Source organism: Podarcis filfolensis (genome assembly GCF_964270895.1).
Source record: "Podarcis filfolensis genome assembly, chromosome: 6".
NCBI classification, from domain to species: domain Eukaryota; kingdom Metazoa; phylum Chordata; class Lepidosauria; order Squamata; family Lacertidae; genus Podarcis; species Podarcis filfolensis.
In genome coordinates this window covers 6,283,559-6,301,412 of record NC_139609.1, presented here as the reverse complement: position 1 = coordinate 6,301,412, position 17,854 = coordinate 6,283,559, and the positions used below count along the sequence as shown (strand labels likewise).

The 17,854-nt window shown below is 43.0% G+C and overlaps 1 protein-coding gene across 1 annotated transcript in view; it reads right to left on the bottom strand.

The window, feature by feature from the left end:
• QSOX1 (quiescin sulfhydryl oxidase 1) overlaps positions 1-16,116 on the bottom strand; it is an 84,289-nt gene extending 68,173 nt beyond the window's left edge. The window contains exon 1 of the mRNA XM_083621597.1: positions 15,582-16,116. Within this exon, the coding sequence (XP_083477723.1) occupies positions 15,582-15,867 (286 nt within the window). The 5' untranslated portion in view covers positions 15,868-16,116. The remainder of the gene's footprint in view (positions 1-15,581) is intronic.
• Between the last annotated feature and the right edge of the window lie 1,738 nt (positions 16,117-17,854).

The following is a 17,854-nucleotide window of genomic DNA, read 5'->3' as shown; positions in this document are numbered from 1 at the left end:
GGAATAATTATTTGCAAGACTGCGGTGGAAATCTGGTGGAAGTTTGCCAATTCAGCTTCAATTTGGTTTGAAATGTGTATGCATCCAATCTTCCATCTTAAGATTCTGCCTTATACCGAATCAGACCATTGAGCCACCTAGCTCAGAATTGTCGACCCTCTTAAATAACTTGTAAGGTCAGCCTGAGGAGAGCCGCACAACATTGCGAAAGCTAACGCATTTATCGAAACATAAACTTCCGTGTGCCAAAGCCCATTTTATTAGGGAGAGGTTTAGCACACACAGTGTGGGCAGAACTGAACGCACCAGGCCACTACACGAACTGGCCCTCATTGGCTAGGTAAATGGGGTGCTGGGAAATATGGGAGCCACCCTGCTGATCCCTACACAAGGCGGCATACAGAAGTAATAATCCTCTAGTCCTGGAGTCTTCCCAGGCCTCCTGAGAGGGCCTGCACCAGCTGGTTCAAGCATTCTGCAGAGTCCAACAGTAGAACTTTTTTTTGGACTACAGCAATTCAGGCCTCTGGTGAGCGTCCTAGTTCCCCTTTAGAAAATATGACCTATTCAGCCTGCATATAGTAAACATCACATAAGGAGGCAGCCTTATGTGAAGAGAGTACTAGTAATAGTAATTTATTATTTGTACCACACCCATCTGGCTGGGTTTCCCCAGCCACTCTGGGCGGCTTCCAACAAAAATTAAAAATACATTAAAATGTCACACATTAAAAACTTCCCTGGACAGGGCTGCCTTCAGATGTCTTATTTAGATGGATGGATGGATGGATTTATTTATTTATTTATTTATTTATTTAGATGTCTTATTTAGATGTTATTTTGACATCTGATGGGAGGGCGTTCCATAGGGCGGGCGCCACCACCGAGAAGGCCCTCTGCCTGGTTCCCTGCAGCTTAGCTTCTCGCAGTGAGGGAACCGCCAGAAGGCCCTCGGCGCTGGACCTCAGCGTCTGGGCAGAACGATGGGGGTGGAGATGCTCCTTCAGGTATACTGGACCAAGGCCGTTTAGGGCTTTAAAGGTCGGCACCAACACTTTGAATTGTGCTCGGAAACGTACTGGGAGCCAGTGTAGGTCTTTCAGGACCGGTGTTATGTGGTCTCAGCAGCCGCTTCCAGTCACCAGTCTAGCTGCCACATTCTGGATTACTTGCAGTTTCCGGGTCACCTTCAAAGGTAAGCCCCGTGTGTGTGTGTGTGTGTGTGTGTGTGTGTGTGTGTGTTTTAAACATAAAATGTCCTAATCTGCAGCCTGAAGTTCAATTCAGGAAGTCCATTCCCATTCAATAGGGGTGAATGCGCAAACCGGCCCTAAAATAATCAGTGTTCCAGACAACGTGAATGTTCTGCCTGCTTTAATCAAACAAGAAGAACAGGTTGCTCCTAGAAGTCCAGCTCTGACCTTTTTTTATTTACTACGTGTTAACAGTGGATGATCTATCATCTAACCTGTAAGGTTAGAACAGCTGATCTAACTTCTATCGTCACTGTAAACATTTCACAAACTTCCAGATAGGTGTTTTTTTGGCAAGAGTTGACGCATCTGTCTTATGACAGTAGTTAATCACTTTAGACAGAGCAAGAAAAATCCCAAAGAAAATGTGGTTGTCTTTTTTTGTGATAGCCTAAAGCAACAATAATACGTTTCATGCAACTATGTATATGACTTGACAGTAGATGCGATCATATCGCTTTTAGTTTGAAATCTCTGCTAGCTCAGATTAGCAGAGATAAGGGAATAGCCGAGCCCCAAGACAGAATCCTGCGCCTCTCACTTTTAGAATTTGTGCATAACAATAGCAAACTTTAGCCCCTGGTCGCTCACTCTTGACCAGAGAAGTCAACTGCTTTTGTCCAAAGCATATGCCATAATTTTTTTATCTCAGTAACGCATGGTATGTCAATATTTTCTCCATACAGAAATCAGGGTGGTGGAGGGGAAACTGAGGCTGAGACGCAGTGGCTTGCCTGAGATCAGCGAGTGAGATCATATCAGGATTTGAATTCAAGATCTGATCACATTCATTCAGTTCACAAGCTGCCCAATAACAATACCTCTCTGGGCATTGTACAAGACAATTGGGCCCCATCTGCAATATACATTAAAGGCAGGATCATGCCACTTTAAACAGCGCGGCTGAAGAATCAATCCCTCTTCAAAGGGAAGTTTGGGAATTGTAGCTCTGCGAGTTGAATGGGGATCTTCTAACAATGCTTAGGATCCTGAAGAAACTACAGTTCCCGTGCCAAAAGGTAGGATCCTGCTTTAAATGTATAGGGCATATAGGGCATTAGATCCAAAAGTTTCAAGATACGAACAGATACCACGGTTCAGTCAAATGACACACAGAAGCCAAAATGGTGGTTAGGTTTGCACACTTCCATAGACAGAAATGCACAACCTTTCTATAGATCACTATCGGATGCCTCAATCACATCCAAATGCATTTCTTGCACCTTGGCTACTGATTCACTAGAGAACCTGCAAGCATCAACTGTCTCCAGATACATGCCGAATCCAGACAGGAGTTTCAGTACAAGAGGAAAAGGATTGTGGCGAAGACACCTTGATATGATATGACAAGAGACACAACAGACTGCAAACCGCAAAGCCAAAGCCACTCACTTACTGAAACACAAGTAAGAACTGCTCAACTAGGTTAGGGAAAGGAATGGCAGTCCAAAACAGAAATAGCACAGCAGGAACAATCAGTGTTACACATTAAATTAATGAAGTCATAACTCAAAGAGAATTTATGATGCAGTTTAACCCTATCCTGTAGAAATAATCACACGACAACTATAAAAGTTCTAAGTCCATTGATATATCTGCTTCTTTCTTTGCTGAGTAAGATTGTCTTCCATAAACACGGTTTTAACAATGAGTCCGTAAGTGACTGTGGAGGCCAATTCTGGATCCACACGTCTTTCCACAGTGGGGACATTGGTTTCCGGGCAGGAGTTGATCACGGTGAGGGTTTGCCAAGTGTGTTTCTCCCTTGTGTCCTGAGTTCGAGTGTCTTCAAAACCCATGACACCTTTGGTAAAAGCTGTTCTCCAATTGGGGCACTCGCAGGCTAGTGTTTCCCAGTTGTCAGTGCTTATACTACATTTTTTAAAAATATGCCTTGAGACAGTCTTTAAACCTCTTTTGTTGACCGCCAGCATTACGCTTTCCCTTTTAATATAGCTATGGCTATATAAGAGGCAAAGACCAATTGGTGCACGTCCAGTCGATGCACATATCGTCTCGAGCCCGGAAGTGACTTTTAAAACAGCAAAAACGGCCCTAAGAGAGCCCAGAAAGGGCGAAAAATGTGCTTAGAAATCCCACGAACCTTTGCAAGTGCAACTCCAGGACCCCCGGCACTAACTGTTGTGCCACTGGTTTCCTAAACTGGCTTTTCAGGGGTTTCCAGAGCTTTAGCGAGTGTTCACAGGCTTCTCTGATCGTGTTTCAAATGTGATTTAATGCAAATTTACGGTGCCCCGGAACATAACCCCCACGTAAACTGGGAGTTGCCTGTATATATTCTGATTTGTTGGAATGAATTAAATTAGCTACGTTTGTTATGAGGTGTCGTCATTAGGTTTAAATTGCAGTTGTGCATATGGATAATGCTAATAATTAAAACATGTACATGTTGAAAGCTCTCCTGCTCTAGCCCTATCGAATCACACCAAAGCAGAACAAGGACACAGCAACACAACACAACACAAGAAGCACGGCAAAGAAGCTGCAGGGAAGGAACACAAGACTGGAGAATATCCATGGGGATCATGGCCAATGGCCAGTGCTTGATCATAAATAAACATGCATGTGCTCCCCCCCCCCCCAAGGAACTCTTGGTTGGCTGCAGCTTCTTGAGACAGATACCCATCTCTTTAGATGCAGAAATGTTATAGTAGCAGCTCAGGAGAATCGTTTGTGGAAAGCAGGGTGGATAAAAATCAATGATTGTTTTTATAAAAAAAAACAACGGATTTTTTTAAATTAACAATTTTTTTTTGTTTTTGTTTTTAAATCAGATTTTTTAAAATAAAATGCTTTTGGAGGAAATATCTTTCTAAAGATAGTTTTCTATTTAAGTTACATTATAGTCCAAAGGCTATTCATCAGGAGATAAGGATTTGTTCTAAGTTTTTCAGGTGTGCTGAAAACTTAGTCTAAGTTGGTTTAAAAAAAAAAGTTTAACCACATCAGTTAACAAACATGGATACATATGCTATAATGTTATTTGCTTTAGTTAAATAAATTGTTTAAATCATTATTAAGGAAATGATTATTTTTCTCCTTCCAATAAAGTACTGCCGCCGCACGCTCTTACCGGCGCGGCGCGGCGCAGCTGCCCACTTCTGGGTTGGAGGAGCACCGGAAATAGCTTGTGTGCATGCGCAAGCGTTATCCGCGCATGCGCAAGCGTTATTTGCACATGCGCAGGCGTTATTTCCAGTGCACATCCAGGTCAGAGGAGGCCCATGCACATGCACACAAGCTATTTCCGGTGCTCCTCCGACCCAGAAGTGCGCTGGAAATAGTGTATATGGACATGCGCTCCCCCACCCTCTGGCCCGCCACGCAATCGGTGCTGGAGACACCGGCCCAGTTTGCTGACCCCTGACCTAGAAGGTAATTGGCAAATTCAGGTAGCTGCATTGCTTTCATTAACTCCTTGTTAGGGTTGCAGCTGCTTCCTTTAATTTAACCTCCAGGTGTTGCATGTCAGTGTTTTCAGAGGGTTATATTTTCAACAGAGTATTTTCAGAGTTCAAAAGAGTATTTTCAGAGGGAAGAATTATTTTGAACTGGACACCTACTATTTGGAAGCTGACAACGTAAATGGTTTCTTAGACGGAAAATGATGCCCTGGAAAGATAAGGGTACAGCTACAATGTAAAGAGAAAGAAGGTTCTTTTTATCATATGTGGTGGTCTTGTAGTAAGCTTAAAGCTTACTGGGAAATGATATATAATGAACTGAAAAAGATGTTTAAAATAACGTTTGTAAAAAAAAACCCCTGAACCTTTCCTTTTGGGAATTATAGGGACAGAACTACCCAAACTGTATAGAAATTTATTCATGTATGCGACTACAGCGACAATACTGTTATTCAAAAATGGAAAGAAAAAGTCCCGGTGAAAGAAGAATGCATACGAAAACTTGTGGAACATGCAGAAATGGCAAAACTTACCGAAAAAAATTAGAAATCAAGATAACAAACTTTTTATAAAAGAATGGAAATGGTTTGTTGCATATTTACCCAATAAACTGTAAACAGATAAGAACATTGGCAGGATTATTGTAATAACCTGCAGTTTTATAAGAGCATATATATTTAAAGTAGATGAATAAATGAGTAAATTAAGTTAAATTGGAATATGCAGAAAGTGTTTTTTTTTAAAAAAATAAGGAACCGCAGAAAGGAGGAAGGAAGTCGACTTTTGAAATGTTAACATGATTGCAAAATCATTGAAATGTATAAAACTGAAAATTGTAAATAAAATAATAATGAAGATTGGGGGGGGCGTGATAAGGGTACAGCTCCATTTAATCAATGGATATGACCACACTTGCAACTTATGAACGGATTGCTTATAGATAACATAGACTTTGGAGAAATATAATGATATCTGGAATGTATTTATACAAAATACAATAGATTATAAATATATATGTATTTGGAAAATAATAACACCTGTGCATTAGATCAGTATATATGGAATTGGAATTGTTAACTCTTATAATGTCATAACATACCTTTTGGAGGTTTTCTACTTTTTATTTTAATTGTATGTTGTTCAGTTAAACCTTTTTATTATTAAAAAAATTTAAAAAAAAATTATTAAAAAATTATTATTAAAATAATAATTAAAAGAATTCCAACTCCCACCAGGCCCAACCAGCATGAACAAGCACAAGAGATTCTGGGAGTTGGAGTCCATAATCATCTGGGGGCCTATCCTGATTGAAATCATATATTCCTTGGAGTACTTTATATTTACTTCTAGTAATAGCACCAGCACTGGTACATGTTCACAGCTGCCTGACTTAAATCTGCTATTGCTGAAGGACCCAGTTGCTGTTAGTTGCACACAGGAACAGCAAGAGCGGTTCTGGGATGCAGAGAAATGAACTGTAAGCCCTGGCAGGGCAGAAATATCAAAGGTCTACCTGGCTCAGCATCCTGTTTCCTACAGCAAGCCAACCAGCCGCTTCCAGGAAGTCCACAAGCAGGACTTGAACCCGGAACCTTGGTGCTCCATGTAGCCCATGACACACTGGTCCTCCCTACATTTAGTCTCACGCCCGTTGAAAGCCATCTAAGCTAGGCTAGCAGCCGGCAAGAGGCCTTGCGGTAGTTTTGATAAGATCCTGGTAATTAAACGCAGCATCCTCCCGTGCTTTCTGTAGAGATGTAAAAAGATACACAGAAACTGACATGACAATGGGAGGAGGAGGAGGAGGAAACACTGAAATACCTAAGCAGCTTATCTGCCACCAGGAAGAGAGCGGAATCAGCCCCAAGGAAAAGAGAAGCGCACCGTAAAGCAACACGAAGTTCATGGGGACATATGCCCACAAGGGAAGAAATCTACACAACCCAGAGAGGTGTGGGGATACAGTTGTTGGCAAAAAACAAAACAAAAACGTATTCCTAAGAGCAGAAACTGAAGGTACATTCTTTCACCTTTGGTGGACGTGCCCAAGAATCAAGGCTTTCTGGGAGACGATATATAATGAAATGAAAAAGGTATTTATTTTTTTTTTTTTAATAGTATTTTTTATTGCGTTTCTTTCCAAATTTTGTACATTGCAAGCAAATGAGGAGTTTACAAGAAACCATTTTTTTTTTTTTTTTTTTTTTTTTTTTTATAACAAACCAATAAAAATCAAAACAAAGATAAATCCCAACTTGGACTTCCCCACCCCTTCCGATTCTGCGTTCTTTATATTAACCTTGTCAGCAATTTATTACCTTATGTCCTACCTTATTGTAACTTTTACATGTTATGTATCTAAATTCAATATATTATATCACAATTTTTATACCTTTAAAATAAACGTAACATGTTCAATTCATATTATCTCCTTTTCTCTTTTATCACTTGATTTACTATTTACTTAATCATGATTGCTAAAGCGTATCCTTTCCAAATCATGCACAATCTTAAGATTCATACAGTTTATAATACTTTTGCAAGTAGTCTTTAAACTTTTTCCAGTCCGCCTCAATTGTTTCTACATCCAAATCTCGGATTCTGCCGGTCAGTTCAGCTATCTCCATGTAGTCCATCAACTGCGTCTGCCATTCCTCCAGCGTGGGTAAATCTTGTGTCTTCCAGTTCTTTGCAATGAGTATTCTTGCTGCTGTACTAGCATACATAAACAAAGCTCTGTCCTTCTTTAACACTTTCTGGTCCACCATGCCCAACAGGAAGGCCTCTGGTTTCTTGGGAAAGGTATACCTAAATACCTTTTTCAACTCATTATAAATCATTTCCCAGAAAGCCTTAACCTTTGGGCATGTCCACCAGAGGTGAAAGAAAGTCCCCTCTGCTTCCTTACACTTCCAACATTTATTGTCAGACAGGTGATGTATCTTAGCTAACTTGACTGGGGTCATGTACCACCGGTATATCATTTTCATAATGTTTTCCTTCAAGGCAGTACTTGCCGTGAATTTCATTCCGGTGTTCCATAACCTTTCCCAGTCTTCAAACATAATGTTGTGTCCAACATCCTGTGCCCATTTAATCATAGCAGATTTAACTGTCTCATCCTGTAAATTCCACATAAGCAGCAAGTTATACATTCTAGATAACAGCTTTGTCTTTGGTTCTAACAATTCTGTCTCTAGTTTCGACTTTTCCACCTGGAAACCAACTTTTTTATCCATTTTGAAAACCTCTTGAATTTGAGCATAATGTAGCCAATCTCGCACCTTATTTTTTAGTTTATCCTGGCTCTGCAACTTCCAATTGTCTCCAATTTTTTCAGTTAGTTCCCAATATTTCGGCCAGTAGGCCTCCATATTGGGTCTTTTTCGGGCCTTGGCCTCCACTGGTGATAACCACCTCGGAGTTTTACTCTCTAGTAAGTCTTTATATTTCATCCAGACTGCAAAAATTGCTTTTCTGACAATGTGGCTTTTAAACAATTTATGTGCTTTAACCTTGTCGTACCATAAGTATGCGTGCCAACCAAAAGCATTATTAAAACCTTCCAGATCTAGGACATCAGTGTTTTCCAACAAAAACCAATCTTTCAACCAGCAGAAGGCTGCAGCTTCATAGTACAACCTCAGGTCCGGCAGGGCAAACCCCCCTCTTTCTTTTGAATCTGTTAATATTTTGAACTTTATTCGGGGCTTTTTGCCCTGCCAGATAAATCTAGATATATCCTTCTGCCATTTTCCAAAGCAATCCACTCTGTCCACGATCTGTAAGGTTTGAAACAAAAATAACATTTTCGGCAACACATTCATTTTTATAGCTGCGATTCTTCCCAACAAGGAAAGTTTCAATCTTGACCAAATTTCTAAATCCTTTTTAACTTCCAACCAACATTTCTCATAATTATCCTTAAATAAATTCAAATTTTTGGAGGACAAATAGATCCCAAGGTATTTCACTTTTTTAACCACATTCAGCTCTGTTTCTCTCTGAAACCCCTCTATTTCTGTAATTGTTAAATTTTTGGTCAGAACCTTAGTTTTTTGTTTATTCAACCTAAATCCCGCCACCCGACCAAATTCAGATATAAGTTCAAGAACTTTTTTTGTACTGGATTCTGGCTCCTGCAGTGTCAAAACTAGGTCATCTGCAAAAGCTTTCAGTTTATATTGTTTCACTCCGACCTCTATCCCTTGTACCAACCGGTCCTCTCTGATCATATTCAGTAGCACCTCCAGGACTGAAATAAATAACAGAGGGGATAGAGGGCACCCTTGTCGTGTCCCTTTTTCAATTTTAAATTCCTCCGTCACCACATTGTTCACTATTAATTTAGCTTTTTGTTCTGAATAGATTGCATGTAATCCATTCTCAAACCCCCGTCCTACTCCCATCCCTTCCAAGTTCTTCTTCATAAACATCCAAGATATATTGTCAAAAGCTTTCTCCGCATCAATAAAAATTAACACCGCCCTTGTGTTCCTGTTAGTCTGCAAAAGTTCTAAAATGTCAATGATGTTTCTAGTGTTCTCATATAAATGTCTACCAGGGAGAAAGCCTGCTTGGTCTTTATGAATTACTTCATTTAAAACTTTTTTAAGTCTATTTGCCAAAATGTCTGCAAATATTTTGTAATCCACATTTAGGAGTGAGATAGGACGGTAGTTTTTAAGCTGAGTCTTTTCAGATTCTGACTTAGGTATCAATGTGATGAAGGCTTCTTTCCACGTTTCTGGTGCCCTCTTCCCATCCATGATCTGGTTGCATACCTCCAACAAAGGTTGTATCAAATAATCCTTCAGAACCTTATAATATTTGGAGGTAAGCCCATCCGGGCCTGGAGATTTGCCTAGTTGCATGTTCTGAATGGCACCTTCAATTTCCTGTGAGGTTATTGTAGAGTTCAAGATTGATCTTTTATCTTGAGTTATTTTTGATAGTCCATTTATCTTTAAAAATTGATCTATCTCTGATTCTTTCTGGGGCCCCTGTGCATACAGTTCTTTGAAGTATCTGTGGAAACACTTCCTAATTTCTTCTGGTTTCTGTACTATCCTTCCATCAATCTCTAGATTTGTTATCGTATTTAGCTTTTGTCTTTTTTTCAGCTGCCAAGCTAGCAGCTTTCCACATTTATTTGCTGATTCAAAGGATCTTTGCTTCATCTGTTTTATTTTCCATTCAATCTCCTGATTGATCAATTTTGAGTATTCTGCTTGGTGGAATTTAATTTCTCTCAGCACCTCCTTGGACTTTGGTTTGGTTCTCAGTTTTTTCTCTCCTTGGTGTATTTTCTCCAGTATTTTGTCCTTCTTTCCTTTCCAGAGTTTTTTCTTAATTATATTCTGTTGTATCAGAAACCCTCTCATAACAGCTTTGCTTGCATCCCAAATCGTTCTTTTTTCAACTGTAGTATTCAGATTTATCTCAAAATAATCCTTTAATGTTTTTTGGGCCTTTTTCACAATCTCTTGATCTCTTAGTAGTGTGTCATTCATTCTCCATCTGAAGGAACCGGGTTGAGTTAATCTAAGTTCTATTTTCAAGGCGTTGTGGTCGGAGCATGTTTTTGGGCAGATTTCCACCTTTTTAGTCTTAGGTGCCAGCCCCCTGGAAGTCCAGATTTGGTCGATCCTTGACCAGGACAGGTGGGCCTCAGAGAAAAAAGTTCCTTCTTTACCTAGGGGGTTCTTTGTCCTCCATATGTCGATCAAATCCAGATTGTCAGTCAATTCGAAAAAAGTTTTAGGCAGTCTGCCGTCTGATGTTAAGTTCTGGTTGTAAGACTTATCCATATGTGTAGACACCACTCCATTCATATCTCCCATCATTATGATGTTAGCATAATCCAGATAGTCCAGCAGCGTCTCATGCAGCTTCTTGAAAAATTCTAATTTCCCGTCATTTGGGGCATAAATTCCTAATATCAATATTTTTTCTCCTTGGGTTTGAATTTCAATTGCCAAAATTCTTCCTTGTTCATCCTTAAATAAAAATTTAGGTGTCAGGCTCTCCTTGGCATAAATCACCACTCCTCTTTTCTTTACTTTGTCAGACGAAATAAATTCTTGGCCTAGTCTTTTATTAACCAAAACCTTCCTGTGGAGCCTGGTCACATGGGTTTCTTGTAAGCAAATAATGTCCAATTGTTCTTTCTTCAATATGTGAAATAACCTCCTTCTTTTCTCCGGGGAATTTCCGCCATTTATATTCCAACTGAGTAGCCGCAGAGACATCCTGAACTATTCTGCCACACCTAGAGCGGTGTGTCTTCTTTCTCCTCTGGTTCCGAAGGTGCAGGTGTTGCTCCACCTGGGTTGAGTATAGGCCGATTAGCTGCTGCTTCTTTTTGGAGATCTTCTCCGTGGTCGTGCAGGAACTTTTGTAGGTCCTCTGGTGATCTTATTTTAACCTTCTTCTGTTTGTAAGTAAATGATAGCCCTTGTGGGAACTCCCACCTATAAGGAATTGTGTTGAGTCTCAGCAACTTAGCCAATTCTGAATAGGTGGCTCTCAAGTCCAATAACTGTTTAGGAATATCTCGGTAAATTTCCACCCTTTTCTCTTGTATCACAATTGAGTTTTTGAAATGTAGGCCTAGTATTTTGTCTCTCTCTTCCCTTGATCTCAAAGCTATTAAGCAGTCTCTGGACCTGTCTTTTCTTACTAATCTTCCCAACCGAAAAGCCGATACAATTTTGAAATCACTTTCTTCTTTTAAGTCCCAGAACTTTGTAAACTCTGTTGTCAAAAGTCCAATCAGATCTTCTTGTTCAATTTCTGGGACTGCCCTTAGCCTGAGGTTGGTCTCGCGATTTTTCAATTCCACCAACGAGAGATAGGTTTGTTGGTCCCCTATCTGTTTATGGAGAGGCTTGACTTCCGCTTTAACTTCCTCGACTTCTTTTTTAGCTGATGTTGCAATTTGAGCGGCTTCCCCTGCCAGTTTACGATTCTCTTCTGTTGCTCCTTGCAATTTTTCAATTGCTAGGTTATGTTGGGAAACCTGATCTGTCAATTTCTGGATCGAGGATGTTGCTTGATCAATTTTTATTGATTGGTTATCAATTTTTTGATTTATTGCTGACAATTGTTCCAAAACTTGTTTCAGTATTCCCTCAGCTCCTCCTGCTGCCATATCTTCCTCTTCAGATCTTTCAGGCTTTTCGGTTTCTACTTTTTGTGTCGCAAGCACAGCTGGAACTGATAATCTACGTCCCTGAGTTAAAGTTGTTTGCAAAAGCTGTGCTTGCTTTTTTGCTTTCTCTTTCTCCTTAGCTTCTTTAGCTTTGGCTGCTCTTGTCTTTCCTGTGCCACTCATCAGTCAATGTTCAAGGTCAAATGTTGTAGTCCCATGGGAAAGGCAAGCCCAAAATTAAAAACAGTCTATTGAGAGAAGATAAACAGAAAAACTTTTCCCAGGCCTCTATATTCCCAATGTCCTCTAGGGGGAGTGCCACCAAAGTTTTAGTAAGAAGAAGATAACTTTTCCGCCATTAAAGTCCCTTTGTTCCAACTTTAAAAACAATTTTAAAGGCAAATTAGTTCCAGCACACTAAGAAAAAAGTCCTGCAGGGCACTTTTAAACATGTAACAAAGTTCCAGCAAGGTGCCTGCAATTGTATCCACTTCAGCTAAGTAAGCTCAAAATTACACTCTCCAGTTACAAAAGTATCTGGAAGTTTGCAACAGTTCCGCAGTTTAAACAACTTTACCCGGCCACCCGGGAATTTGGGGTTAGAATCTTCCCTTGCCCCTTGGGGGACCGCTCCAGGTCAAATTTATGCTGTATTTATTCTTTAAAAGGAAAATTCAAATGTGCACGAAAGTCCCAGTTTAAAGCTTTAAAGCTTCCCTGTTCACAGCGCTTTCCGCTCTTTAGACCGTCTGCTTTGATCTTGAAGGCAGTGCCGGAAGACGGACTTCCTCTTTCTCGTCTCCCGTTTTTAGCCAAATTTTCCAAATTAATTTGTAGGATCTTGGGTCCTTACTCACGGGTTTGATGTTTCAGCCCGATGTTTCTTGGAAGAAAGGTCAGCGCTCATCCGTGACAGCCGCGCGGCTTCGCCTCCGCAGAAAGAGCGATGAACCCACAGCACCGCTCCCCCTCCTTCACTCCGGAGCCCCTTACGGGGTTCCTTTTGTGATTTCGGGGTCGCTCCAGGTGCCCGCCGGGTCCCACGGCCACGGACTCACTCTGCCCGTGGTTTATCTTGATGGGTTGCCGCTGCGCCGTCGCGAACAACCCTTTTCTGCGGTGCCCCTCTTCAGAGCTCGAAGAGGTCCGCCATCACGGTTTCGCGCCGCCTCCGGAAGTCCGAAATGAAAAAGGTATTTAAATATACCTTCCTGAAGAAACCAGAGGCCTTCCTTCTGGGCATTGTCGGCCAATTGGTGCCAAAGAAGGACAGAACTTTTTTTATGTATGCTACAACAGCAGCAAGAATACTTATTGCAAAGTATTGGAAGACACAAGATTTACCCACTTTGGAAGAATGGCAGATGAAGGTGATGGACTATATGGGATTGGAAGAAATGACTGGCAGAATCCGAGACCAGGGAGAAGAGTCGGTGGAAGAGGATTGGAAGAAATTTAAAGACTATCTACAGAAATATTGTAAAATTAATGAATGTTAGAATGATGTTGGATAAAAATTAAGTGGTTTCCAGCTGTAATGCTTTAAGAGAATATGGAAAAAGGGTTATAAATAGGTAAAAACATAATTAAAATGATGTTGGATTGGAAATAAGTAGTATTAGCAACAAAGTTAATAAGAATATGCAAAAATGAATTGATAATGGATGAAAATACAGAGTTATAAAATGTTAAGTTATAGAGATAAGATAAATGAAAGAGGGTAAGGATTTGCTGATTTGATTATTTAAATGGGAATACAAGAAGGGGAGGTGTGAGGAGGTCAAGGAAACAAGCAAATGAGTTTAAAGATATCAAAAATGGAATTGTTTTTAATTTTTCTTATTTTTTATGTGTGTTTATTTTTATTTCTTTTTTTCTCTTATTATGTGTTTTTGTATATTTGTTTTTGTAAAACTTTAATAAATATTTCTCAAAAAAAAAAAAAAGAGCAGACAGAGGAAGAGAGCATTTGCACAGGAAACTCGCTTGACAGGCAAGAAAGAAGCGTGTGACATCCTCTTTCTTTCTCAAACTCCCTGCCTTAGCTATAAAAGCACCCAAGCCTACGATACAGAATAATACCAAGAAGAGGAGTTTGGATTTGATATCCCACTTTTTCACTACCCGAAGGAGTCTCAAAGCGGGTAACATTCTCCTTTCCCTTCCACCCCCACAACAAACGCACTGTGAGGTGAGTGAGGCTGAGAGACTTCAGAGAAGTGTGACTAGCCCAAGGTCACCCAGCAGCTGCATGTGGAGGAGCGGGGAATCGAACCCGGTTCACCAGATTACGAGTCTACTGCTCTTAACCACTACACCACACTGGCACACCAAGGGTGACTGTGGGTACCCAGGGCAGTTGCTTCCTCCATGTGTTTCAGGCCCTCTACTGATTATTCCTCAGGACCTTGGGCCCTCCAGATGTTCACAGGATTGTAGAGTTGGAAGGGACCCCAAGGGTCATCCAGTCCAACCCCTGCAATGCGGGAATATTTCAAGTAACGTGGTACATGCTGAGATTAAGAGCCGCATTCTCTACCAACTGAGCTAGCCTGGGCAGTTGCTGAACAACAAGGGAGCAGGAAAGGGGAAAAGCTGGCCACATGTAGGGCCTCTCTCTGGTCATGTTCCTGCTTTGCCCCAACTGCTGGGGAAAGTGGAGGGACCCAATTCGTATTAAAAGGCTGCCTGCCCTCACCATTCGCTCTTCCTTGCTCCCCTCCAAAAGTGAATCTTGACTTCCCTCCCCACCGCTTACAGGTTTCTACTTTGCTTAAGTTTTATCAAGCATGGCAAGAGTATTGTTAGCCCAGAAATGGAAACAAGAAGAAATTCCAACGAAAGAAGAATGGCAGATTAAATTAATGGACTATGCAGAATTGGACAAAATGACAGGAAGGATTCGAAACCTGCGGGACCAGAGATTTACAGAAGATTGGACGAAGTATATGAATTATTTGAAGAACAACTGTAATCAACAAATTACGCTAGTAGGACTACAAGAAGTTTTGTAAGGAGAAATATATGAAGTGTTACAAAGTAGAAAAAGATAGAGATAGTGGTTATGAGTTTGAAATGTAATAGGGAAGATAAGAAATGCATACTGAGAGATTAGATTGGAAATTTTTCAGACAGGATTGATGGAAGTCAAAAATTTGAATAAGATGTAAAAGTATGTTTAATTACTGTTGAAAATGATATGTTAAAAAAAAACTAATAAAAATTATATTTAAAAAAAAGTTTTATCGAGCACGTCAGGGGTAGAGAAGAGAGAAGCCTTGAATATTTTGGAAGAGCCGTGTCTCTCCAGTCAACGTTGCCAGTTCGATACTGGGTGGGCGCAGAAGGGGAGACTCAGAAGTGAGCAGGGAGGCAGTAACGCTGGAAGGGGAAAACCGCACCAGGAAGTCGGCGCTCCTGGGCACCGCGAGGTTTGCGCGCGCGCGCTGCAAGAGGCGCAAGCCGATTCGAGGGCTAACTGCCCAAACAAGGAAGGCTTAAATGCAAATAAAAACGCAAAGGAGCTCCCACGCAACGAGGAGAAGGGCCGGCGCCCCCAGGGTCCGCAGGGAGAGGGGCATCCGCAAGTGGCTTCTTTGCGTCTCCAAGTCCTCTCCAAGAACCATCACCGGGCAGCGCGCATCAAGAGAAAGCGCGCCTCTGAGCTCGTGCAGAGTGCCCTTCCTTCCCATTCAGCCATCACCGACAGGTGTCCCACCACCCTTCCGGCAACCAAGTCGCCGTCCTTACCTTGGATGTCGTTGGCCAGCGCTTTCCAGGTGGGGGCGAAGTGGATGCAGTGGCCGCACCAGGACGCGTAAAACTCGACCACCCAGGCGCTGCTGGAGTTGAAGATGCTGCGCTCCAGGGTGTCCGCCGAGAGCACCACCAGCGGGTCGTCGGGAGTGTAGAGGCCGACGCCGAGCGCCCCGGGCACGGGCAGCAGCAGCAGCAGCCACAGCCGGAAGGAGGAGGCGGCGAGCAAGGCGCCGGCAGCGGGCAGCCCCGGCCGGGCCCGGGAGAGCCGCTTGGGCATGTTGAGCAGCGAGACGCGACGAAGGGCACGATGCGGCGCACGGATAGGAGCCCGTCCAGTGCCCAGTGCCCGCCGCCCGGCCGACAAGTCCGTCGGCCTCTCGCAGGAGGAGGAGGAGCCGCGGGCGGAGCACGGCCAGCCAGCGCCGCCTCCGCGCCGCCCAACCGCCCGGAGAACCGCCCCGGCGCAGCGCACGGCCGGCCTCCGGCGCAGCCTCCCTCTCCGCGCCGGCGAGGCGAGACCGGGGCGAAGCGCGCGGAGAGAAATCCCATAGGCTAAAGCGGGCTGGCTCCCGCGTAAAGCGTGCGGGTGATCGGACTGGCGAGCGGAGAGGAAATGAAAGCGAGCTAGAGAAGAAACGAGGGAAAACGCAGAATTCAGGGCCCCTATTACTTATGCGGTTTTGAATTATGGTGCTGGAGGAGACGCTTGAGAGTCCCATGGACTGCAAGAAGATCAAACCTCTCCATTCTGAAGGAAATCAGCCCTGAGTGCTCACTGGAAGGACAGATCGTGAAGCTGAGGCTCCAGTACTTTGGCCACCTCGTGAGAAGAGAAGACTCCCTGGAAAAGACCCTGATGTTGGGAAAGACTGAGGGCACAAGGAGAAGGGGACGACGGAGGACGAGATGGTTGGACAATGTTCTCAAAGCTACCAACATGAGTTTGACCAAACTGCGGGAGGCAGTGGAAGACAGGAGTGCCTGGCGTGCTCTGGTCCAAGGGGTCACAAAGAGGCGGACACGACTAAACAACTAAACAACAACAATTACTTATGGGACAGGTATCACCTCTGGTAGTGCAGGACACGTTAGGCTCCTTCTGGGGTTGTTTTTGTCCACCTTTGGTCCCCACCCTGCACTCAGCTCCTGTGGCTCCTAGGAGCTGGGAAACGGCTTCGACTGGCCGGATGAACCAGGTGAAGGTAGCGATGGGTATTAAACCCAGAGTGAGATATGGACTTGCCAAGCATGCAAAGACAGATTTGGGCAGATTGAGTGCACAAGACCAATACAGTGGTACCTCGGGTACATACGCTTCAGGTTACAGACTCCGCTAACCCAGAAATAGTACCTCGGGTTAAGAACTTTGCTTCAGGATGAGAACAGAAATCGCACGGCAGCAGCAGGAGGCCCCATTAGCTAAAGTGGTGCTTCAGGTTAAGAACAGTTTCAGGTTAAGAACGGACCTCCGGAACAAATTAAGTACGCAACCAGAGGTACCACTGTAGAGGGTTCAACAGTCAAGAGGGCAGTTTCGGCACATGCTGTAGACTGTGCAGTGGTTCTCAACCTGTGGGTCCCCAGATGTTGGACTACAACTCCCATCATCCCTGAGCTATGGCCTTGCTAGCTGTGTGATGGGAGTTGTAGTCCCAAAACATTTGGGGACCCACAGGCTGCTAGAGGGACATGGGGGGCCGGTGGGGCTCCTCCACCTGGGAAGGCAACCCATCTGATCGTAAACTTCTGCTGCCTTGCGGGATATCTGGAGAAGAAAAGGCTAAGGAGTAAACACAACACAAGTCTGGAGTGGAGTCCCTAAAATGATGCCTTGTAGGCCTCCTTCCAGCAACTCCTGCAGCCAAGCTGGAGCCAGTCCTATTGTTCTGCTTTCCTTTGGGCCACATAAGCGAGGCCAAGAGGTCTTGTCGTCTGGGCAGCCCAGGAGGACCTCCATATGCTTTTGCACCAGGGAGGTCACTTTGATGCTTCACCCCCAAAGGTGACCTGTATTGTCTCTTGAGACAGACAGGTGCCAACAGCTTACTTTACTTTTCTTCTTTTTGCTATTTTGCAAGTCCTGTCCAGCTTTTTCTACAGTTTACCTGAGCTGCACCTGTGTGGTTAACTGATGCTGTTGCAAGCCAAACTATAGTCATCTCTTGTGCTTGCCTTACGGGTTCACAGCTCCAAAATAAAAACCAAGCGAGTATAAAGTACCTGTCTCTTGGTTGCAAGGGACAAAACACAGTCTGTTTGCTCTT